Below are 26435 nucleotides of genomic sequence, written 5' to 3'. Positions count from 1 at the left end.
ATACACAATGAATGTATGCGTGTTGCCACACAGTACGCTCAGGTTAAGAAAACGAATGTTTGTATTTAGAGTTCGTAAGCGAGGCGATTAGGAGCATCAACACGTGTTCCTCAATTTAAAATAGTACTAAGTTCAAAAGAAGAGAGAGGAGGGAAACAGGTTTTGTTACAGCGGTGGCACTCCATATTACGTACATGGACGAAATCTGTATAACTAAAATATTTTTAAACAAAAACCTAAATTTTATTTCACATTTAATTCTTATCAGTAAGGGGCACGCGGTGGCGTAGTTGGTTGAGGCACTATGCTACAAGCTGGAACGTCGCGGGTTCGAGTCCCGATGAGGTGGCTTTTTTTTCAATTGACCTAATCCTTCCAGCCGCATTATGGCCCTAGGGTCTGCTTAGCCTCTAACAGAAATGAGTACCAGGAATCTTCCTGGGGAGTAAAGTGCGACCTGCGCGTAAGGCTCACAAACTTACCGCCATCTGTCTAGAAAATGTGGGGTGCTCAACGTCTCACAACACTATGGGCCTCCACGGACTGTTACACGGGTAGCTTTACCTTTTCTACCTTCTTATCGGTATTGGAATGTACACACTGTACCATATCATGAAAGGTAAAGTTGTCCCTGTGCTTAATTAGGGATCACGTCGTGAATATGTATGGAGAATGGAGTTATAGCTCAGCCATTCTTGACCTCGGCACTAGATGGAGGTGAATGGTCAGCTTCATGCCAGGCCGCTTTACTCCCGGGGAAAGAGCCCCGGTATCCATTCGATAGTTTGGATGGACCTCAGAGCCAGTCTAGACGCTGTAAAGAAGAGAAACGTCCCCTGCTGGGAATCGAAACCCGGCCGTCCAGCCTGTAGCCCGTCCATATACCGACTGAGCTATCACGGAATACCATAATGTCTTCAGAAGTGCTTATTTCTAATATTTTTAAATGGTATTCCATATATATTTCTATGGCACGTTTCCTCTACACTCATGCATTCTTTGATCTTTTGTTTGAACAAATAGAGACATATTTACACGCATCTAAATATTCGTGGCATGAAAATATGGCAAAACTTAGCATCACGAAGTATCGGCGACTGTCGGAAGGTACGCTAAAAATCGTCCGATACCGAGAAAACTGTACAAGCATATACGTTCCTTCAGACAGACGTCGACTTATTTTTTATTGCTAGTGGGGTGGGACTAAGTCCCTTGTGATGCGGCACAAAATATGACAAAAGGTAAAATATAAATACTTAAAAATATTTAAAATTATTTAGTATGGGAGGTTAAGAAATATGTATGCCAACTTAATACTAATGTTCCAGTGCTACAGTATAGAATTTGGCATGTTATGTGGGTTGTAGGTCTTATTGTTAGAGCTTTCTACGTAGTAAGCCTGGTCGTGGAGCCCAGAGACAAGTTTCTATGTGCAAGAATGAGCATAATGTATGCGTTGTGAATGTGTGGTATATTAAATGTGCATATTTCGCGATATATATTGTTATATGATCATATAATATTCGGTGTGTTCTACCTGTGCATTAGTTCGATGTAGGTGTCTAAAATTGTTGGGGGAAACTTCTGTGCTTCCGTTTTATGGCTCTAATATTCGATGTGTAGTCCCATCTACGTGCTAGCGCATTTCATGCTGTTGCGGTCTCCTCCCGTTGTGTTGTGTTCTAGACTAAGTGCAACGTATTCAAACTTTTAAATATAGTTTAAAAGACATATTATGTGTATGTAAGAAACTTTTAAATAAGTTTTAGAAGAAAGCAACAACATAGCGGGCCACAAACACATACAGGACAATATCAAATAACCCACTTCTCCGGAACGACAAGGGGGCACACATTCGGCCCCCGTCAACAGAAATAATAAGAGCGACGACACGAACCCGCTTGGTTTACGAATTCCAATAGAATCTTAACAAAACAACTATAAATATTTTAAAGTATTGGAACAGCTGCTGAAGTTGTAAAGACTTTAAATTTTGCAGATTGTTTATGTATATATTTTAACTTTTAGAACATGTACTGTAACGGTGGCTTCTAACAGTATTGATGTAAAGGTGTCCCTCTGAAGATGGTCTCTCAAGACCGAAACATGTAAGGGCATGAATAATTGAAATAAGAAAATCTTAACCAGTCATACTGGACGGAACTATTTAACTTTTTCATTTTTAGAAGAAAGCGTTACACGTAAGACGGTGAACCAGTGACATTTGTTGCTTCTGATAAAAAGTAAAGAAAGAAATATCCAACGTGGAAGATAATACGCGGTCCACACTCGCTATGATGATTAAGAAATTGGCAGAAACAAAAGAAGCGGAACCTCCGCTATATTTTTCTCTCATCAAACAGAAGATGAAATTTTTTGTTTGCATTGCTTTTGTGATTACTGAGTAAACATATGCATAGTAAAAACAAAACAAGAGAAACTTTCTAATTTTCCTTTTCTTCTTCCACAACGCAACGTTTCTTAAGGTTTAGTATGCATACTTTGCGTACAGTCCTTTTATTTGAAAATAGTACTCCACCAAGTAATTCACAACGGCGAAATGCCTTCACTGCTGGATGAACAAGCTCCATGAAGCAGAATCCTTATTGAGAAGCTGACAATCGCTTATCTGCTCAAGAAATTTCCCATTTCTTGTAAAATCTGAAAATTCACTATCGTGTTCACAAGGTACAACCATCACCATCTTATCGTGAACTAGACAGAACCATGAAGAATGACGTCTTCTGGGATGTGGCGCCGTGTAGAACTTGTGTGAACCGACGTTTAGGAACATATCGCCTAAACTACTCGCGGATTTTTCTACCCTGAAGGCGGAGGCGATACGTTCCTCCGAAACGTCGGTTGATACAATTTCTACACGGCGCCACATCCCAAAAGACGGCATTTTTCATAGTCACCGCCGTTAAAACCTCAAATCTTACATAGATAAAACCAGCCCGTACTCTCATACCATATTTTCTGAAGAACCACATTACCTTCCATCTACGCCCAGACCTCAAATTTAGTTTCAATAAAGTTCTGTATGAACCTCTTATCTTGCCATGCTTGCCGTATGCAGCACCCATTTCATTCTCCTTGGCAGAGATGTATGAAATAAACTAACGTGCGCGTTTCTTCTTTCAGGGAACAATACCTGTTCAACGTGTTCGAAGTAATCGTATCAACATTGGAATCAAAGTTGCAGCGAATAGAGAACCTTGATAAAGCAGTGGAGCACCTGATGAGGAGGGTTGAGATGTTGGATTCCAGAGTCACTGATAATATTGATAAAACCGATTCGGTTATAGCAAAGTTGAGAACACTTGACTTGAAATTGTTCCACCAGGACGATGGGTCAGTCCAGGGTCATGGCACGGGCTCTGTGGGAACACCCAGAGTTGCTGCTGCTGCTTCAGCCACGGCAGACGGCGACACGCTCGACAAGCGTCTCGTCTCTCTGGACCAGAAAGTAAGCGATATTGACACCAAGTTGGTAGGACTAAAGAATCAACTCGATACCAACTTCTTGCCAGCAGATGATATCAACGCAGAGGCAAGCGAGAAGAAACCAATAAGCATGAATGTGGTCGACATAACAAAGGTTCTAAATGGCGAAGTAATGACGCACGTTTCACGTGAACTAGAAGGGCTGAAGACAGCAACAAGCAATGTTGACAGGAAGTTGCAATTCCACATCAACCTAGTGTCCGAGAACTTGGGCAAGGTGCTGAATCTTGTATCCGACGTTCATGAAGCAGTTGTGGAGCCTGAGGCTACAACAGCATTGCCTCAACCCTTCAGAAACAAAACAATCCCAATTCCTGTGTCCGCAGTAAAAAACAGTAAGCTAGACACATTAGTGAAACACATGCATCCTATCCTCAGCGTATCAGAGAAAATGGATGAAGTTTGGGACGTTGTGGTAGGAACTAAGACTTCTGTTGATGACTTAGTTCCCAAGTCGGACGAACTTCTCACACAAACTCAGAGACAAGAACGTGCCATTAGTGACATACATGCAGACCTCCGTGTAAAGGCAAACAAGATCATTGCTAATTTAGACCTGGTGGAGAAGCGACTTAAGAAACAAGAAAATGACGTTGCAACCCTAGCACAGAGACCTGTTCCAGCAGAATTACTACTTGACCCAACGATCGATCGACTCGTGGAGTATGATTCCAACAGATACTCTGTTGTGATACCACAGGATGAGATGGTAACAATAACTGAACCCCCAACACAGCCCTCTACGCCACCAATGACCACAAACAACCACGTGACGCAAACCACTACCAACTTCATTTCATCGCCAAGCACAGCCACACCTCCTACAACAGCCACTGCAGCAGTCAGCAGTCGAGGAACCACGAGGAGTCGCGGTGTCATATTCCCCAGCGTGAAGAACAAACCCTCCCCTGCCAACACCACATTCACTAGCGACCTCATAAATAACATCAAGGACGTCAAGGTGAGTAGTTTCGGAAAACTGTCCAATACAGCAGCCACACTGCATTCATCTTCTTTATTCACTGATTTATTTAACGGCCCTTTCAAATTATACATCACTTAATTGTAGGATTACTTGTGAATCGTTAGTAAAGATTGTGGAAAAATGGTTACAGCCTAACTTGAGGCACCTTTCAGGCATCTGCCTGTATGGACTGAGGAAAACCACGAAAAACTAGCTATCTCGGCCGAGACGTTCGGAATATGAAGCAGATTCGTAGTTCTCAAAGCGATGACTTCTGGGATGTGACGCCGTGTAATTGGTTAGATGCCTATCTACCAAACTCCATAGCGATCCCAGACGACGGTGATTTTCAGGAGCGTTACTCAAGCCACCGCGACGTTCGATGAACGCTTTTTAATAAAAGCAGTACGCAGAAACAGGGTAGGCCCTCAAATTCCAGCTGATTCACTGTACTTCAAACTGGCCATCTCCTCCCATTAGCAAATGTAGCAAGCACCCATATCGGTCTACATGTCAGCCCCGCCCCGTTTGACTCAATTAGCCAAAAAGAGTCTCTCCATTACAATTCTTCATCAACTGCCTCTTTATCTCTATAAAGTTAGGATCTAGCCGATCACAATGGCCGCGCGGACTAAGGCATGAATGTCTGTGTGCGTTTATTCTGTTTGTGTCGTTCTGTGTGTAGGTAGCGGCCTTGCGACGGGCTGATCCCCTGTTCAAGGAGTCTTACCGACTGTGTATAGATTAAGAAACTGAAAAAGCGGCCGAGGTTCACAAGGACTGCAGAACCATAGATAGTGTTATCACCTATTATCATACCAATCGAATGTGTTTCAGCGATGGTTCAGGGGTACAATGAGTCACCCTCACTAAAGCCGAGAAACAGTACTATCGCAACACGTCACCCGGCTCGAACTATTCAATGACAAGGGATGCGATGACGACCGCCTTTGTGGTCAAGGAAATAGCTGCTCCGGTCTAGAAAACCGAGATTAACGGCCGTGGGTATCCGTTGTGCTGACCACGCGACGCCCTCTATCCGCAAAAGTTGGCACTAACTTCGCGGACAAGCGGCGGTCGCTCTGTCGGCATAGTTCGCTTGCGGACTAAAACCATGGAGTTTTTTTGGGACGTGATGAATCATGGCCTATGGTCTGATGCCAGGTGATCTTCGAGACCAAAACGCAAAGAACTGCATAGGTGGAAACATCTAGAGTAGCTACATGAGTACACCTACATGCAGCAGTAAAGTGTATTACTGAATGCACACATACTGACCTCGCGCGCACCTACAGGTACGCACGCAATAATATCATTCCATAAGCATATCACTCATTACAAGTGGAGGGAAGTAGATGAAGGACAAGGCATGATAATTTTATTTTAATAATTACTTTCACTTCGCTTAAAATGTTGAAGTTGTGTCTGTGTATCGGAGAGGACTCAAAAGACAAAGGTCACGCATGCTTCTGTCTCATTCCAAATGATGACTGTGCACTGTAGAAACAGGACACATGTTGGAATATATGAACATCACGTGAACAACACGCAATTAAGCCACGAGTAATTACTGGTGTATACATTCCAGAGCAGCTCTATGCATCTCACGTAGACAACTTCTGACCCTATGAAATGCTATTTGGATAGAGACGTTTCGGAGGAACTTTTTTTTTCCTTGGCACTACAGCCCCAGTGGGCCTAGGCCTACCTCCATGAACTTCTCCGTTCACTTCCGTTTTTCTTGATCTTACGCATTCGGTAGGACTCCTTGGGCAGGTGATCAGCTCGTCGCAAGGCCGCTACCTGTACACAAACACAGAAAAACGCACACACACAAACTAAACATCCATGCCCTGAGTGGGATTCGAACCCACGATCCCGGTTTCCAAGCAAGCGAAGACAGTACATGCCTTAGACCTCTCGGCTACCGTGACCGGCTTCGGAGGAACTTACTCTCCTTAATTCGCTTACTCTTCGATAATGAAGACGGAGGCAGTACGTCGGTAAACTTCCACCGGACTACACGGCGTTACATCCCAGAAGACAGTCTCTTCATAATCACCGTCCTCTGAGCCTCAAATCTTATATGACTTCCGTACAGGTCTTTCTCACCGCTTCTGTAATACGCAAAGAATCCGCTTTGTAGTGAAGTCGTTCGGCGTAGGCCGTGCCGTAGCTCAGGCGGTTAAGGCTCCCACACATCAGAGCGATCGCGGTGGCGGTGGCGGTGGCAGGCACGATGGCGATAAAGTCTTCTCACACCAACAACGCGGTGGTAGTGATCAGTTTGAAAAATCGCGTAAGCACAACATCGTAAAAGTTGCGTCGATTATCTCGTCTGGAAGAAGCGTTACTTTTGGCAGCTGTAGTTGATGCTGAGGAGCAGCAGCAAGCAAGGTGTACAATTGGAGAAATTTGAGAAGTTATTACACATATTAACATCATACTTAATATATTTTTCAGAAAGAAGCGTAAGAAAACGTGGATCTGCCCATTTGTTCCCAGACTTCATCTTTCTTTTTTATATTTTTGTAATCAGGATGCGACAAATCAAATATATTATGTAATTTTACTCTTCCATTAAGTTACTCTGTTGTTGCACTCATTGCTCATGCTAACACACAGCGTCAAACTCGACAAGCTGCCTCTGATCGCCACCGCGGAGTAGATCGCTGCCTCTCTGAAAGCGTCTATAAGCTCAGCAGGAAATATCTGACCGCCACCGCGATCGCTCTGGTGTGTGGCAGCCTTTCGCTGGTTTACCACCGCAGAGGCCTGGGTTCAAGCCCGCGTCAGGTCATGTGGGATTTGTGGTGGACAAAGTGGCAATGAAGCAGGTTTTCCTCCGAGCACTTCGGTTTCCCCTACCAATCTTAATTCTATCAATTGCTCCACAATCAGCATCATCTATCATCTGGGGTTGGTATGATAAGCCAATAGCGTTCACAGTACCAAGTGGTCTCAGTCTCACCCCACTATGAATAATAATAATAATAATAATAATAATAATAAATAAACAATAAGTCGTTCGGCTGGCTAACAGTTCTCACGCTTAAAGCCACAAGTCTGCATTAACAGATATAGTGGCAATGACCACCACCAAATTTCAGGGCGTACAGAAAACGCACAAACTGACAGCAGGGCCGAATCTAAGTTCACTTCATTCTGGTACAGTAACAAGAAACATACGCATAACTTGACAATATGTCTCTCAGTTCAGAGGTTCGCAGAGAGAATACAACGAAGGGCATTATTTAATTTTTATTTCTTCAAGCAAAAGAAATGACAGTGACTTGAATAAGACCATGGCCTCTACCTACGCAATCATATCCAGTTCCAAACCTCCCCTCTAGATGTTAGGCGAAAAGCTATAATCACTGCCTAATACACTGCAATTCAACAAGCCTGCGCACAAAACCACACCCACAAATGGAGGTCAGTGGAACAAGTTCATTCGAGGCATTACATGAAGACTGGGAAAAGAGGGGAGTATCGTGTCAGTCACAAGACGCATAACAATAAGACATACTGATTATGTAACCGACTGAGTATCACTGACACTCACACACTCACACACTCCTCTACTGTCCTGTCGCTTGACCGAACGATCAAAATACGTTTCTGTCCTGATCCAACGTGCGGTCTGCAGGGGGGACATCGGTGGAGATAATTATTCTGGTCTGTGGTCTAATGGTCAGAGTTCGTGACTACAGATCCAGTGGTCCCAGGTTTAATTCCCGGCACTACCAGATTTTCTGAGAAGTAGTGGGTCTGGAACGGGGTCCACTCAGCCTTGTGAGAATAATCGAGGAGTTATTAAAGCAAACAACGGCTTCGGTCTAGAAAACCGAAATTAACGGCAGTGGGGATTCGTTGCGCTGGCCACGCGACACCCTCTATCCGCTAAATTTGGCACCAACTTCGCCGACAAGCAGCGGTCGCTTGGTCGGTATAGTTCGCTTGCGGACTACGGGCAACGAAGTTTGTACAGCTTATGAAGCTCCTCATGTACAACCTTACAAACAGGGGAACAGTACATCAACCAATACAGTCACTTCTAAAATAAGGGTTCACAGACTCACATGAACACAAAATGGGTATGAGAAAATGAGACATCCGTCTTTCATAACATTATATTTCAGCATCCCGTTACATTGAGGCATTTTCGTTATTATTAGAGTACACGTCAGTAATGCAACAATATAAAAGTCATTAAGAATATGTCACTCATTAAAACGTAGTTGAATACCTTACGATGTTAAAATCATTAACATGTAAATAGGACAGTAAAAGTATATTTTATATATCGAAAGTGATTATCAAAATTTCTTAAATGTCTCTAGTTTTACATGTATTTTTCTGTTATTTTACGACATGTTTCGGCCTCATATGGGCCATCATCAGGTGATTTTTCTTTTTTGGGGAGACCACTGCACTGCACTTGTTCACCGTGCTCCTTTCATGCACGTCAATGTTTAGTTCAATCTCAAGATTAGTCGTTGCACTCTTTTGCGGCTATTTGTAGTTTTGTGTGTCGTATTTTCTTGTGTGCGTGTCACTATTGTGGTCTCTATATATACTGTATAATGTATCCGTCTTTCGTTGCAAAACTGTGAACCAGGAAAGATATATATATATATATATAGTAAAGGGGCAGAGAAATGTAACCGTTACCTTTACGAACACATCAGTTACCGAATTATTTGTGAAAGCACGCAATTTACGCGGTCAGTAGAATTTGGTAGTGTATTTTTTGCACAATTTAATCACTAAAAATACAGTGCACAACACGACATACATACGAGTATCTGCTTCTAATTCTGCATGCTTGAAAATGGCACACATATAAAAGATAAAAAAGGTAAAGTTGTCCCTGTGCGTAACTAATTAACCACTGCGACATGAAGGCGTGTGGGGGAGTGCATGTATAGACCGCATTTTCTTGACCTCGGCATTAGCTGGAGGTGAGTGGTCAGCTTCACGCTCCTGTCGTTCTACCACTGGGGAAAGAACTCCCGGTACCCTTCGGATATGGGGGAGTGCATGTATAGACCGCATTTTCTTGACCTCGGCATTAGCTGGAGGTGAGTGGTCAGCTTCACGCTCCTGTCGTTCTACCACTGGGGAAAGAACTCCCGACACCCTTCGGATATAAGGTTGGGTGGACCCCAGAGCCGGTCTGGACATGGAGAAGTAAAAATTCCTGCCTCCACCGGGACTTGAACTCCGACCTCTTGGTCGTCCAGCCCGTAGCCAGTAGTTATACCGCCTATGCTATCCCGGTTCTTATGACACGTATGCACTATAAAATTCCCAACTGGTTGAGGCACTGTGCTACAAGCCGGAAGGTCGCGGGATCGAATCTCGATGAGGTGGATTTTTTCAATTTACCTCATCCTTCCAGCCGCACTATGGCCCTAGGGTCGACTCAGCCTCTAACAGAAATGAGTACCAGGAATATTCTTGAGGGTAAAGGGCAGCCGGCGTGTAAGGCTGACCTTACCACAATCTATGATATGAGTGCCTAGAAAATGTGGGAACCTCAACATCTCACAACCCTATGGGCCTCCACAGTCTGTTACAGGGATACCTTTACTTTTTACCTACTGTAGATAACAAATCAAGTTTAATCTATGTTTGTTTCTTGGGGGTGGGGTGAGACTGAGTCCACTTGGTACGTCAGCCATTAACTAGCCTATTGTACGAGGCCCGGATGATAGATGATGAGGAGTGAGGAGCAGTCGGATGAATAAGAATTGGCAGGGGAAACCGAAGTACTCGGAGAAAACCTGTCGTAGTGACACTATGTCCACCACAAATCCCACATGGCCTGACTTGGGCTCGAACTGCGGTGAGAAGCCGGCGACTAACCGTCTGAGCTATGGCGCACCCTTATGTTTGATCTAACTTCCAGACTTTTCCTTGGTTCTAGCAACTTCTCCACTTCACAGTTAACACCCTGAAAGTATCACAAGCGCCCGTCCAGCGTTCTCAAACGCCGATGTTGTAAGCTGAGCAATCGCAGATAGGCAACAGGGAAGCACAATCGAGCCTGAAAGCTATATGGAATGCTAAAGCCCTCGTAAAGAGCACGTTTCAAAATCTCACGCGGAACCTCGAACGTGGACAGTCCTTTCAAACGGCGTAAGCAGCAGAAAACGGACATCACATTTGGTACACAGAATGTCACGATTCGGTATATAGCAGGTTCACTGAAGCAAGCAGAAATGTAATTTAGCATGTTAAGGAACACTGGTCATCGCACATAATCTTTTCCTTCATAAGCCATAGAGTACTATTGAAGTTTATCTAGTCTACCAACCATGGCAAACTTACAGAAGAAAATCCCGTATGTGAGAATTTCCCACAGGCGCGTGAATACCGGAAGTGTTGGAAACAGAATCTAGTAACTATCTAATTGTGTACATGTATACATTAGTTCCCATAGTGAATGGAGCACAGTAGGTCTATACCTTATGGATTTTAGAACGGGAGTTAGTAAATGGGAAGTTGCTGAGTCACTAAAGCAGTGGTGCCGAAACTGACACGAAAGCCAAGCCCAGTTCACTTTATAACTAAGAGTCAGTCGGTCCGTCTTGGAGTCAAGCCCCTTCTTTGTACCCATGTCCGTCTGTTACTGTCTCGGCGTCTTGGAAAGTCCCTTCTGAGGAGAGGACGGGTAAGAGGAAGCGTACCAGAAGCGGAATTACACACAGAGCGAAGTTGCCCAAACTCCCAGTCACGGACCACCAGTCTTCTTCTTCTTATTATTATTATTATTATTCTGTTGCTCCCACTTGGAGCATAGTACATGCGTGAAACGCTCGTTTCATTTCAGTTTGTTAATTTTAGACAGTCGGTAGGCCTCCTTGGACGGGAGATCAGCCCTTCGCAGCAAGGCCGCTACCTAACATAGACATCCATGCTTTAAGTGGGACTCGAATCCACAATCCCAGTGTTCGAGAGAGAGAAGACATTTCATGCCTGAGAACGTGAAGCCACTGAGATCGACGCAGGCCACCCGTGATCCGCGGGGGGGGGAGTGGTCCGCCTCTATCTTAAAAGTCAAAGTGATTTCAATCCTGAGGATGGAAGGAGAGCAATCTTCCCTCTCCAGTCCACTTAACATAAATTATTTTCCTAGGGCTTTGAAAAAAAAATATGAACAGTACTACCATCTATCGGATGAACAGGCGGACTAACTCCAAGTCTGTGTGTGACTATCGATTTCATCAAAATTTCATTCAACTCACGCAGCAAGTGGTTCACGGCCCCCAAAAAGTTCTGGAACCCATGATCATGCCTCTAGAGGGGAAGAAAAGGGGGTAAAAAATGTAGGGTAACCCTATCCCTGTAACAGGCAGTAGAGGTCCACAGGTTGTAACAAGTCGAGGCTCACACATTTTGTAGACAATCGGCTCACAGATGGTGGTGAGGTTGTCGGCCTTACGCGCTGGCCGCGCTTTACACCCAGGAAGATGCCTGGTATTCATTTCTGTTAGAGGAGGAGTCGACCACAGGGCCATAGTGCGGTTGGAAGGATTAGGTCAGTTGATGAATCCAATGAACTCATTGGGAATCAAATCCGCGACCTTCCGGCTTATAGCGTAGTGCCTCAAGTAACTATGCCACAGCGTGCACAAGAAAAGGGGGATCTTCTGTAAATACTTACTTACTTACGCATGGAGATGAGCACTTCTTGAGGAGCCGCCAATTCTGCAGCTACTCTAGAATTTCCCAGCATTTTATGGAACGCGAAGGTTCATCTCCGTGTTCAGAAGAGCCCTCCACTGGTCCCTATCCTGAGCCAGATCTATCCAATCCATACCATCCCATCCTATCTCTCTAAGATCCATTCTAATATTGTCCACCCACCTACGCCTTGGTCTTCCTTGTGGTCTCCTTCCTTCTGGCTTTCCCACCAATATCCTATACGCATTCCTCGTCTCCCCCATTCGTGCTACATGACCTGCCCACCTCATCCTCCTCGATTTGATCACTCTAATTATACTTGGAGAAGAGTACAAGTTATGAAGCTCCTCATTATGCAGTTTTCTCCAACCTCCTGTAATTTCATCTCTCTTTGGTCCAAATATTCTCCTGTCCTGTTCTCAAACACCCTCAGTCTATGTTCCTCCTTTAATGTCAGAGACCAAGTTTCACACCCATACAGAACCACAGGCAAAATTATAGTTTTGTATATTCTCATTTTTATGTTTTTGGACAACAGACGAAAAGACAAAAGGTTCTGGACTGAATGGTAGCAAGCATTACCCGAGTTCAATCGCCTCTTAATTTCCTCCTGAATCAGGTTTCGATCTGTTATCGTGATCTTCTGTAAATATCAACCATAAAATCGGGGGTGAGCTGTCGAGAGTACCAATGAGAAGAAAAGAGTAAGTCCGTTCCTTTACAGCTATGAGCCACAATATGCTCTTCAGTCTCAACTGAGTTCATACCGATTTATTACAGATGAATGGTGTGTTCAAGGCCTGACTGAAAACTGAAGAGGGACAGACTATGTTGTTATGAAACCGGGGTAATATCCCGCCTCCGCTGTCAGTTGTCTGCCAAACTAGTCAGTGCAGCAATCTTTTGTTATGGTAATACGATGAACACATCAGAAGTAATAAGGTTTCGTTTCATTGAAGACTAAGAGAACACTCATGGCCACAAAACCAGCAGCTTGGAGTTTAACACTGTAACTGAATAAATAAATAAAGAGAAACACATATATCTGCCTAAGGGCTCAGGAACCGATGCGATGAGCTCAAGGACGCATCAAACTCACTTCACTGAGTACAGAAGTGGGATAAAACCGGGAAAATATTAACAAATCAAAATTAAATTTATGAAAAGTTACGGGGAGACTAAATTGGGGATGTCTGCCATCAGTCAGTTCTGAGTACATAATTCAATTCCTTATTTATTTACTCGCTTACTCAGCAACTCAATGATCAGTTAAATGAAAAATAAAATAAAATAAACAGTGCTGACCCATCATGCCGATTTACTCTACGCCGAATATTAACGAACTGTGACATCCAGATGAGTGGATATAGCTGTTAGGCTATAAGCTGGTTGATCGAAGAGTTTGGGAATCGATTCCCGGCAGAGACGAGGCAAAACATATTTCCTTTCTAAATAATGTTAAGACTGACCATGGGGCCCAGCCCGCCTCCTATTAACGAACACATGGAGTTCCTTCCCTGGGGATAAAGAGGCCGGGTCAGGAAGCTGACCATCCGTATAAATCCCGTGCCGAAGTTCATATTTTCTGGAGTTATATTTCCACTTCCCGACAAGTCTCGAACGCGTGGTGCTTAATTACGCAAAGGGATAACTTTACTTGCTGGAGACATCAAGATGCCTCTCAAGTGTTTAAAATTAGTTATTGGAACCTGCTTCCTGACGAAATTCCATGTGGCGTGCCATTAGGGATGACAACACAACTTTCCATCTAATTCTGTGACCACGTAGATTATAGATACGTCAGAATTTCATAAGATGATCAGTCATCCTTGGTTCAAAGAGTTTCTGCGTTATTCATCAGTGTGGAATACGTCAAACACCTGTGCCGTACCAGAACAGTCGTGTTTATCCTTCTTCCACGACCATTTTTCATTTCCAGAGTACACAAATACGTTCTGGGGAATTATTTTCTATACATTTCGCTCGTAATACAAGATTGGAGGTACTTAGCGTAAAATGTTACCCTCCCTCTGCCGAATGACAAGGTATGCAAATTGAAATACGTTTCTCAACCGTGAGACGCAATGTTCAGAGGCTTGCAGTGTATTACGAAAACAAAGGTATGGTGTGTCAACTCCGTGACCTGTAGTCCGCAAGCGAACTATACCGACCGAGCGACCATCGCTTGTCAACGAAGTTAGTGCCAACTTTAGCGGACAGAAGATGTCGCGTGGTCAGCGCAACGGATACCCGCGGCCATTAATTTCGGTTTTCTAGACCGGAGCCGCTATTTCCTTGAAATAGCTCCTCAATTATCCTCACGAGGTTGAAGGGACTCCGTTCCAGACCCACTACTTCTTAGAAAATCTGGTAACGCACGGAATCGAACCAGGGACCTCTGGATCTGTAGCCAGGAACTCTGAGCACTGGACCACAGAGACGGTCATGGTGCCTCAAACAAAGGAGAAAAAGTAACCGTCTTGATATGACATAGGGTTGTCAAATAAAGGCGAGGGCATGCGGAACGGCCAGATATATTTTCTAATTTCAGGCCCAAAACACTCCACCATACTGTTACAATTCACGTCTATCTTGGCATTTCATGCATATATATATATATATATATAAAGAAAATTAAACCCGTCTGAAACTTCAGTCGTCCACTTATATCTTCTTCTTGCAATAATCACTGTTGTGTAACAGCCATTGACAACTGTTATTTGATATTTTTAAAATATTTGATTTTCTTTGCGTCGTGGATAATTTTAAATGTTTTTGAATTTCAATATTCAAAAACTTAAATATTTTCTTACTGTTACTTTAAAAATCAATTATCTGTGAGATGAATAATGTTTCTGATTTCGCAACAATAACTACTGAACTACTACAATCATGCATAGTACGTAATTATGGTTAAGATTTCTGTTTTTAAAATGTATCAACTCCTCAAGCAGTTAACTTTTAACTGAGCAGTAACTTATCAGGTGTAGCATGTATCAGAGCCATTCCTGTGTTCACAAGTTTAGGCCGGCGATTTATAAGTTTCTGTTTGTTATTTGCCTCATCGACCGCAGACTTGACCGTAACGACGACACAGAACGGAGAATGAGGTTCAAAATCGACCCTTACGTATTCATCTACGCCTATATGCACTGAGATGAAACCAGTGGTTATGCGTTATGACAACCCGGTGCACAAACCCCGGACGTTAGAACATTATTAACGCGTCTGACTTACGTTCGAGAACCTCATGATCTGGGACTGGGTACTTCGAGTGATTTCGTGGAACTCATAGGACGAGGGCACACCAAGGAAACTGGCAAACCGCAACTCAACCGCAATTTCCGAGAACTGTTATCAGCCTGAGTTGAACACATGTTACTGAACATAGAAGCGCAAATTGAAAAAAAAAAAAAAAAACTGCGTTGGAATTTCCTGAGTTTGCTCTTCTCCATTCAGAAATATGTGATCAACTTAAGCTGATAACGGTTCTCTGAAATTGCGGTTGCCAGTTTCCTTGCTGTGCCCCCGCTCATAGACCTCAAACGTTCCAGACGTAAGTTATGTCAGGATGGTAATTCAGATGGATCATGATCACATCCACCCACATCCTTTCTGAATCCATTACTTATAAGATGCTACCTAACTTTTGTAGATCATAACCGAATATTGTTTTCAAATGTAACACCCATCATGAGAATATACGTACATGTGTACAGTAACTGGTTATCTTCTTTCAGGGTTACTCCTGCGTGGATTTACTGAACGCGGGCATGAAAGACTCCGGGGTGTACTACCTTCAGATCAGAGGAACGACGTACTGGTTCCTCAAAGTATACTGCGAGCAAGAAGTGGCAGAAGGAGGTTGGACCGTAAGTACACCAAACAATACACATAAACTACAGCAGCATTGACAAGTGAGAAGACCAAGGCGCAGATGGCTGGACAATATTAAATGGACCTTAGAGAGATGGGATGGTATGGATTTGATTGATCTGGCTCAGGATAGGGACCAGTGGAGGGCTCTTGTGAACACGGTAATGAACCTTCGGGTTCCATAAAATGCTGGGAAATCTTTGAGTAGCTGCATATTTGGCTTCTCTTCAAGGGGCTCAGCTCCTAAGTAAGTAAATAAGTACAGCAGCATTAAGTGTATATATTGTCGCGCGTTGCCTGTTCACGCGGGTCTCGGATTTGGCGACTATGTTTATTGGACAATCTCTTCTACACTCGTAAGTACAATTATTCGTAACTTTACTATCACAATTACTTGCACCGCTGATCTTGGTGAAGTGTCTTCTGTCCTTTGTCAGATGCGAGCCGGGCCTTAATATTATATATTATAATTTCCCTTGATATATCTTCAATAACATGCTATTAAATTGCCAAAATGAATTAGTATATAAACAGATATATATGCAGTTTCTTGATCAACAGATCGCTGTCTGTTTCGTCAGGCTGCTATTCACAGATTGGAAAACGTTTCAAACAGATGTAATATCTGTGATTTATGTCACAACCTTTATGCAAGGCCTACAAGCCGTTACTGAGAAAATAGATACAGTTGGGTTAGCTTCGTGTGAAGTGAGTATTATACCGAACCGATACAGACCGAAACAGAAATTTACATATCATGGAAACAACGCCTAATATCGTCGAAATCAAACTAACATTTTTCGAAGAACTCATTATGTAAAGAAAGTAAATAAGACAAGCAGACTAAAAACTGTGTCATTCGAATAGGAATAAACTGATCAACTGTTTTTATTGCTAGTGGGGTGGGACTAAGTCCCTTGTACTGCGGCCACTTCTGGCCTATTGTCCCAGCCCCAGATGATAGGTGAGGGTGATTGTGGAGCAATTGGTGTAATGAAGATTGGCAGGGGAAACCGAAGTACTCGGAGAAAACCTGCCCCAGCGCTATTCTGTCCACCACAAATCCCACTTGACCTGACCCGGGATCGAACCCGGGCCGCCGGCGTGGGAAGCCAGCGACTAACCGCTTGAGCTATGGCGCGGGCTTTGATCAAGTGTTAGTCCACCACGTAAACGCGAATCTTTGTAGAATCCGAGTTTCTGGTTATGAAAACCTCTGCCTTGTAGGATATAACGGAGCGTAGTCTGATAAAAAGTCAACCGGCCTTTCGCAGGAACATACAGCCTCCAACTTCAGGGTTGATGAGTTAGCAACGCAAGCAGCTAGCAGTCTGCTTCATGCTGCTTTCTTGCTTCATTTGTTCACTGTATCTTAAGATGGATGTAACACCTTCCTCCGAAACGTCGGTTGACTTTTATCAGACTACTATGCGGTTTTACAGCTTATAAGCTAGAACTCTTCATGCGAATCTGTGCTTGTATACTCCGTGGCCTGCAGTCTTCAAGCAAACTATATCGACCAAGAGACCGCAGCTTGTCGGCGAAGTTGGTGCCAACTTTTGTGGATAGAGAGTGTCACGTGGTCAGAGCAACGGATTCCAACGGCCATTTATCTAGGTTTTCGAGACCGGAGCCGCTATTTCCTTTAAATAGCTCCTCAGTTATCCTCCCGAGGCTGTGTGGATCCAGTTCCAGACCCACTACTTCTCAGAAAATCTGGTAGCGCCGGGAACTGAACCCGGGACCTCTGACCACTAGACCACAGAGGCGGTCTCTGTGTTTGTATAGAATCTGATTAATAATTTGAGCCAACGTCTGTGGTCCCTTTGACTTTCGCCGCCATGCTAATAAATCTAATATCTAAAAGAACGATAACAGACTTCTCTCGTATGTCATTCAGTATCACTGCCCCGCCGGGCCCACTTAATGATATAGAGAAAGGAGGCTCGTTCTTGACAAGACGTGGAACGTTCAAGTTCCGAACAGAATGACACGCGGAAATAAATTTGAACAATCCGAAAATATTTCCACGCGTGTTGCTACAACTCAATAACAAATACTATTCCAAATAAGGAGAAATAGAGAAAACTAATAAATACAGAGACGTGATAACAATAATTGAAGAAAAGGGGAAAGTGACAATACTGAACAGGACATGCAGTTACTTGCCTAACTTGCAACGCTGAAGCATGCGAAGTGTGACGCTATTTGACCGACCAACAGCGTTCGTAATTAGAGCAATTACTCAACTCTAGCTGCAGTCTACTTACCGTACGTCCGGCCTTGTGAGGTACACTACGTATATGATGACGTCACGCAAGTGTGAACAGCCCGACACATTTTAAAAAATTACAGAAGTCTTATGTTAAGAACTAGCACCTTAATCAAAGAGCAGAAAGGAATCCTGTACTTAAGCATCCTGCTGCATTACTATATTTAAAACCGTTTATGTACTACACAGTCCGTCAACAGTGCAACAAATTGTTCCTTCTTTCTTTCACTTTCACTTTCGACGCGACATGTTTCGGCCCTAAATGACCATATTCAGGCGTCTTACTGTGCTAAAACTGCTTCAATATTGTTCATTCTTCACATATGCAACTGTACTCTTGATGGTTTAAAACGTCATACTCGTAGTCAATTTGTATGTGCTAAAATAGCACACCCTGTATTTCACTTAATTTAAATCAAATAAAATCTATTAAATTTTTTTTCCTACATTTTTTATAAAATGCAGTTGCATGTGTAATGAATGGATAGTATTAGTGCAGTGTAGCAGTTTTAGCATAATAAGGTACCTGAAGTTGGTCATTTAGGGCCTAAACATGTGACGAAAGTGAAAGTGAAAGAAAGAAGGAACAATTTGATGCATTGTTGACGGACTGTGTAATACAAAAACAGTTTTATGGGAGAAAGGAATTATGTGTAAATTAAACGCCCCTCTTTAATAAGTGGCGCTGGGGTAAGTTTTCTCAGAGTACTTCGATTTCCCTTGCCAATCTTCATTCCACCAAAAATTCTCCATCATCATAATCACCCGGGGTATGTACAATAGGCCAATCAGTGGCCGCCGTGCCGAGTGGATCCAACTGGACTCCAACCACCCCCCCCCAATGCGAAAAAAAAATGCCACCCTAGGAGGAGGACATGACATACAATATTAATTGTATCTTGATATTCAACTATGGAGGTTTAGAAGATCAGTTTTGAAAACAGTATCACTATTCAACCGTCACTGAAAACACCTATTATCTGCATGCATTCACAGCTTGGACACGTAGATCTACAGTGTCACGTTAACAACTTCAATATAAATTTAGGATTTGTCGTTGTCAAAGCGATGGTTATGAGGAGTTCTATCTTCTGGGTTTCGCTTGTGTCCTGATGATTTCTTGCTTGCCTTACTCTTCTAACTTGAAGATGGAGGCGAGGTTAACTTTCTACGGGCTACAAGGTATTATACCCCAGAAGATAAAACTCTCCAATAAAAATACATTTCTAGGTAAATAACAACGCTATTTCATCTCTAGAGATTAAACAACGTCAACGATGGAATATGCTCATGAATCGTACGAAGCTAAGAATTTGGAAGATTTCGATAGTGTGAAATTCGAAGGTATATGTAACTGAATAAAAACACGTCTACAGCCTTAAAGGTTCATTAACCTGCTCGGTATACATTTTCGGCAAAACAGTTTAGATTACTTATATGTAAACATAATGTTACGTATCCGGGGTTTGCGTGACTAATAAGACGGGTTTTGGATTAGATGATCAAATTTATTGGACCTTTATACAACTTGCTCCAACAGTCCACAAATCACTATTTAACACAATGTCATTTTCTTTCGACTGGACACTCAACTGGAACTATTCAGACTTCCAATTGAACTGTCAGTCAAAGTCACATAGCGACTGACGGTCAGTCAGTCAATCCTGGTGTCGAGAGCAGTCTGGGGCTCATGACCAGATATTTATTACTGTTTGACAGTTTAGCTCTTGTTATTATGGGGCGCTCTCTCTGATGAGAGGACGGGACTGTCTTTTGTCAGAGTCATTGACTGTAGTACTAAGTCATTTTTCATAATGTAAAGGATATTTACATTTGACATGTTAAACATGATGATAAATGTATTAAATAGATGCAGGGCCTCTGTCAGTCCAGGCTCAGCACAGCAGATTATGCCCTATTTCTAATAGCTTCCGCTATAACGGCAGTCACTTGAACGGTAGTATGCTTGGCCGCCGCCAAGTTTAAGCCTGTTGGAACTGTCAGAGCAGAGCAGAGCAGAAGCTTACTGCCGGCAATCAGCCGGCACAGTCACTCCTGGCATCGGGCCCCGCTGAGACCCATGGCCCTATTTTGGCTTAGTGTCTAAACCTTTGTTTTTCTTTTCCTCTTCGTTGGTCCTCTTTAACGATAAAAAGGAGGGGTTGGTTTTTTTGTTTAATTGGTCTTCATTTTCTAATATGTAGACTCTACATATTAGAATTTGATTTCAGTTTATACTTGTGAAGAGTATAAAAGAATGTATATATCATATTTACTCCCATCAGAATAATGTAACCACGGGTGGAACAGGTGTAGAAAATGGTGACCAATTAAACAAAAGACCAACCCCTCCTTTTTAAGGTTAAAGAGGACCAACGAAGAGGAAAAGAAAAACAAAGGTTTAGATACTAAGCCAAAATAGGGCCATGGGTCACAGCGGGGCCCGATGACAGGAGTGACTGTGCTGGCTGATTGCCGGCAGTAAGCTTCTGCGCTGCTGTGACAGTTCCAACAGGCTTAAACTTGGCGGCGGCCAAGCATACTACCATTCAAGTGACTGCCGTTGTAGCGGACAGATTGTAGAGGGACATCTGTCCGTGCAGGAACGTGCAGCTGTCTATGCATCAGTTTATTTAACACTCCGAAAGGGCAGTTAGACACTTGAATTGAACTGTCAGTTACTGTTGGCTTCTCGTTATATGGCCCAGAGTCGGATCATAGAAAACACCTCTTGCAACGCCTGTTCTATTGTTGCGTGCACTCTAAACGTTGCTTAGCAATGGGCATATGCATCACAATAATAAACGATTGTGCTGATCTTAAATTATCATAACGAGAACAATTACTTATGTTTGATCTTCCATTATTTAGGTAATCCAGAGACGCGATGACTTTGGCGAGCCACGAGAGAGTTTCAACCGTGATTGGACTGACTATAAGAATGGCTTTGGTGACCCTGCTAAGGAGTTCTGGCTTGGCAACGAGAACATCTACATGCTAACCAATAATGAGGATTATATGCTGCGGGTAGAACTTGAAGATTTTGAAGGCAACAAAAGGTAAAGTGACGCAGAGGTTTCAGGAAGCTTGTCTGGCTTTCGGAGGCATGTAGTACTACTTCAGCCTTTAGGATCAAGCCTGGGAAACTTAATGAGGCACTATGCTACAAGCCGGAAGGTCGCGGGTTCGAGTCCCGATGAGGTGATTTCTTTTTTTTTTCAATTTACCTAATACTTCCAGCTGCAGTATGGCCCTGGGGTCGACTCAGCCTCTAACAGAAATGAGTACCAGGAATCTTTCTGGGACGTAAAGAGCGGCCATCGCGTGAGGCTAACCTCACCGCCATCTGTGAGCCGATTGTCTAGAGAAAATGTGTGAGGGCCTCGACGTGTCACAACCCTATGGGCCTTCACGGCCTGTTACAGGGATAGCTTTACCCCTTTTTTTACCTGGAAAACTTAAATAAAAAGAAAAGGTTACATGAGATTACACTGTATTTCAGATTGAACTGTGGGATGTTGAAAACTGATTTATGTAACAGTGTGACCTCGTGTTTCTTCTTAAGCACTGTGGAGATGGCAAGTGCTAGATGGACTGAATTCCAGATCGAGAATAAGTGCAATGAAACAATAACGTCATTAAATAAATTCTTCAAGCAATCGGGTGGTAGTTCTGGGTAGGCTACTGCATGTAAAGTGAAACTGGCAATAAAACATCCAGCTTAGTCAAATAATTAGCTCGAATAATTCATACGAAGTGTACCCGGACCAATCGGAAGTGACAGAAAGCCTTTTCTCGTGTTGCACATATGTATACAAACCATGATAGTGTATATATATATATGGGTTAGCGGCCTCCGTAGTCTAGAGGTAACGTTCCCACCTCATGACTCGTGGTAAGCGGGTTCAAACCCGGCGGAGGTCGTGGAATTTTTAAGGGCGAAAAAATTCAGGGAACAAGTCCCCCGGGAGGGACTTTAAGCCGTGGGTCCCGTGTCGTAGCTTTACGGCACGTAAAAGAACCTCATATCTCCAAAGGAGGTCACTGAGCCAAATTCAAGGACGTTTCCCGCCCAACAATAGTCTCTAAGGTCTCTGATAGATGGGGGAAGCATTATAGATACCGCCAAGCCAGTAGAGGCCGAACTCGCTGGCTCGGTCGGGACTGATGGTACGCATCAATATCGGTAGGGTATAGAGACTGGTAGAATGGACCAATACTGGTCTAAGTGCATGGGGAAACCCACCCTCTCCAATAACTAACTAACTAACTAATATATATGGGTTACAAACGTGGAAGGCGTATAACAACGTCTCCTTCAACATGGATTTTGTTATATGCGGTCCGACAAATAACGCTGTAGTATCATTAAAGGAATATCAATATTACTCGTATTTAAAAAGATATACATGATTCAGCTTTTGTGTACGTATTCGTATAACCAACTCTGGTTTATTCAGCACACATTCAGCAAATCTGCCATCATCAATATGTTCATCTAATACACAGTCGCCGAATACGCCGCCTTCCAGGGTTTATCTTGCACGATGGACGAGGGTTTGCTGTATTTAAATTTGAAATAAGCATATGTTCGAGCAATTTGCAACTTTATGTATATCTCAAATGCCTAACAGTGATCTTTATTTGCCTTATGTTTACAGTCTATTTAAATCTTCGACGAATAGGTCTACTATATGAACTCAATTATACCTACGCTGGCTTTCATTACTGTTCAATAAATGTTCTCAATTTCCAATAATAATTAATATTTAAAATTGTAACCCTTCATTTTCTTTGGCAGAAAAAAAAATGCTAATAGTACGGTTACATTGCGCAAATGACTGGATCTCTGCAAAACTATTCACACTACCTTATCACAAATTATTTCTCCTTATATTTCGTCAAATATTCACTAGATCGAAAAGTGTTTCATACACAAATTGCATATCTTACTTAAATCTATATTTTTGGTACGAGATATTACTGAGATAATCGATGAAGTTCGATTTAATCTTCATATAAGGATGTGAGACCGAACCTGTGGTCTAGTGGTTACAGTTCATGGCTACAGATCCAGAGGTCCCGGGTTCGATTCCCGGCGTTACAAGATTTTATAAGAAGTCGTGGGTGTGGAACGGGGTCCACTCAGCATCGTGAGGATAACTGAGGAGCTACATGAATGGAAAGTAGCGACTCTGGTCTAGATACCCGAGATTAACGGCCATGGGGATTCGTTGCGCTGATCAAGCTTCACCCTCTATCCGCTAAAGTTGGCACTAACTTCGCCGACAAGCGGCGGTCGCTCGGTCGGTATAGCCATGGAGTTTGTATACGGAGGATATCAAATTCGTTTGACAACGTATAGTGTAGACCCCCGTACCAAATGTCATGGAAATTCGGTAAGTAATTCTGGAGATGAATGGACGGACGTTTATTCTGTTTGTGTTGTCCTGTGTGTAGGCAGCGGCCTTGTGACGGGCTGATCACTCGTCCTAGGAGTTCTACCGTCTGTGAAAAATGATTACGGAACTGAATAAGAGGCCTGGGCCATGAATCGGCTGGAAGAGCCATTGAAAAAAAAATGTGTGCAAAGAAAGAATAAACTCTACACATTACTGCAGAGTACGTAGGCATATGTTAAGAGAGCTGGAACGGTCAAGTGTCCTTCCTGTTTATTGCTACTTTCACTACTATAGCAACGGAAGATGCAGACAAACAGAGGCATACACTACACTTCCATCCACAAAGCTACCAGTTCATTATCTACCTCTTTCCACTACAAGTGTTTCACGGCGTAATATGTGCAAATTCACATATCACATGTAAATGTGATATCTCCCGCCTAAAATAAATGTACTCTATTAAAAACAATTCAAACTTTAAACATTTTTGCTTGGAGACTCGTAAAAGTAAAGTAAAGCTATCCCTGTAACAGGCCATGAAGGCCCACAGGGTTGTAAGACGTTGAAGGTCCCACGTTATCTAGACAATCGGCTCAAAGATGGTAAGTTTGTCAGCTTTCTTTATCCGATTATCATCGTGTTTGGATTAGTTTTGCAGCAGCATGAGTGTTGGTGCGGTTATCACCTGCAATACATAACGACTATATTATTGTTGAAGAAAGCAGTCTTCTGGGATTTGGCACCGTGTATGTGGTGTTAACCGACGTTTCGGAGGAACGTATCGCCTCCATCTTCAGACTGTCTGCTTTTACCGGTTCACACGGTCTCTTCGCTTGCAGATTTCTTATATTTTTTCTTCTACCCTGAAGATGGAGGCGATACGTTCCTCAGAAACGTCGGTTAACACCACATATACACGGTGCCAAATCCCAGAAGACTGCTTTCTTCATAGTCACCGCCGTGAAAGCCTCAAATCTTACATATATTATTGTTGTTGCTAAAAACAAATTTATTTTAAGAGGGAGATATCACATTTGCATGTGATATGTGAAGTTGGACATACTACGCAGTGAAACAGTTTTAGCAAATAATGACACCGTGTAGAGCAGAAACATGTAGTGGAAGGCGAGGGGAGATAATAAACGTGTTACACTGTGGAAGGAAGTACGGTGAATATGAATCAGAAATTTGTAAAGGATGGTAAGTGGTGAAGAGAGAGGTGCAGAGCATAATCTTCTGATCTCCTACAGTTCAGAACAACGGAGACAATAATGGGATAATAATATTTGATATGCATTAGCTAAAAGGAATATTAACCCCGACTTCGCAATTACATAAGTAAATAGAAAGTGATGTACATGCAACACGGAAAAAGAAACGCTAAATTATGAAACATTCAAACAAAAACGAATATCATACAATTAACCAACAATGAACGGAAGTACACGGGCCATACAGGTATTATTGTGATAAATCCTCTTGTGAAAGATGAACAAAATGTAATGAAATTCATTAAAAAACACATAATAGGAGATGCATTAATCCTTTGAAGCAATAGTTCACTCTAAAAAGTATATAATATTGTGTTCCTACCTTACAGAAGACGCAGGCTCCAGTATAATGATCTCCGTGTAAGTACAGTCTGTGAGTAAAACAAAGAGATTTTTAATGCTAAAGCGCGCAGTGTAAGCACAAACCAATGTGCTTTAATGGATTAACAGAAATTATTTTAAAAACATTAAAAATTAAACGAGAAGGTAAATTCTTATCCAAATAATAAAATGAATACGAACCGGAAGTATAGCGAAATGTTGAAACTTTTCCTTACTTGTACAAGTATTATGTTTTTGGACATATCCATCGTCCTGTCTATTTTCTAAAAAAAAGTCCTGTTTATCTTTCAAAATACCTACTCAGTTGGGTTCAACAGATAGAGGTAGTCCCTATCTCCGGACATCTATGCCAGTTTCAAAAAGCGGTACATAAATCAAACACAACATAAACCATCTGTGAAAAATTAACAGGACGGTTTCTTAGAAAATAGAGAGGACGATGGATAAGTGGCAAAAAACATATTTGTAGCAGTGTACCATCGTCACAGACTTTTAGATCTTTACTTCTTTTTACTTTACATTAGAGAGTCCTATAACATGCCTCTTGTGACATATCAGGATAAGCGGAATTCACTGGCATCTCTTCTAAAGCTTGGGTTTCCTCGGGTAGCTGTACCGTAATCAAGCGGCCGTAATATGACGGTGAATGACGTCACTAAAACTTTGCCATGGAAATCATGTTCCTTTGTTTCCATGGCAAAGTTTTAGTGACATCATTCACCGTCACATTACGGCCGCTTGATTACGGTACCGCTACCCGAGGAAACACAAGCTTAATGTTTGAAATATACAGAATGTCCCAGACTTCGGGGGGGGGGGGGTTCCTTTTGTTAAAGTATGCTGATATAACCCAAAACACCTATGTCCAAAGTTGAACGGTTACGGAGATAATGGCCCGAGAAAGGTGTGGTGTACTGGCGGGTCCACGCACTGTACCTGTCAGCTGACAAGTCTTATCGATGTTTGTCCTTGAGTGTGGTGATAACGGCTCACACTAGCCTTCCCTAACCGCTGGTTAGGTCGTGGTGGTCCCATTGCATGGCCACCGAGGTCGCCAGATCTTACGCCTCTAGATTATTACCTCTGGGGCCATATGAAGACGTTAGTCT

The 26435-nt window shown here is 42.8% G+C and overlaps 2 protein-coding genes across 2 annotated transcripts in view; one reads left to right on the top strand and one right to left on the bottom strand.

Annotated features, from left to right (window-relative positions):
- LOC111861861 (centrosome-associated protein 350) overlaps positions 1–26435 on the bottom strand; it is a 283054-nt gene that overhangs the window by 233885 nt on the left and 22734 nt on the right. The window contains exon 3 of the mRNA XM_023846786.2: positions 25307–25355. The gene's annotated coding sequence lies outside the window, so the exon portion shown is untranslated. The remainder of the gene's footprint in view (positions 1–25306; positions 25356–26435) is intronic.
- The window catches only part of LOC111861862 (angiopoietin-2), a 164678-nt gene that overhangs the window by 126248 nt on the left and 11995 nt on the right, over positions 1–26435 (top strand). Inside the window, exons 2-4 of the mRNA XM_023846787.2 lie at positions 3145–4468; positions 15904–16035; positions 21183–21370. Of these exons, the coding sequence (XP_023702555.2) occupies positions 3145–4468; positions 15904–16035; positions 21183–21370 (1644 nt within the window). The remainder of the gene's footprint in view (positions 1–3144; positions 4469–15903; positions 16036–21182; positions 21371–26435) is intronic.

Source organism: Cryptotermes secundus, unplaced genomic scaffold, assembly GCF_002891405.2.
Source record: "Cryptotermes secundus unplaced genomic scaffold, Csec_1.0 scaffold1231, whole genome shotgun sequence".
NCBI lineage: Eukaryota > Metazoa > Arthropoda > Insecta > Blattodea > Kalotermitidae > Cryptotermes > Cryptotermes secundus.
This window is presented reverse-complemented; position numbering and strand designations above follow the sequence as displayed.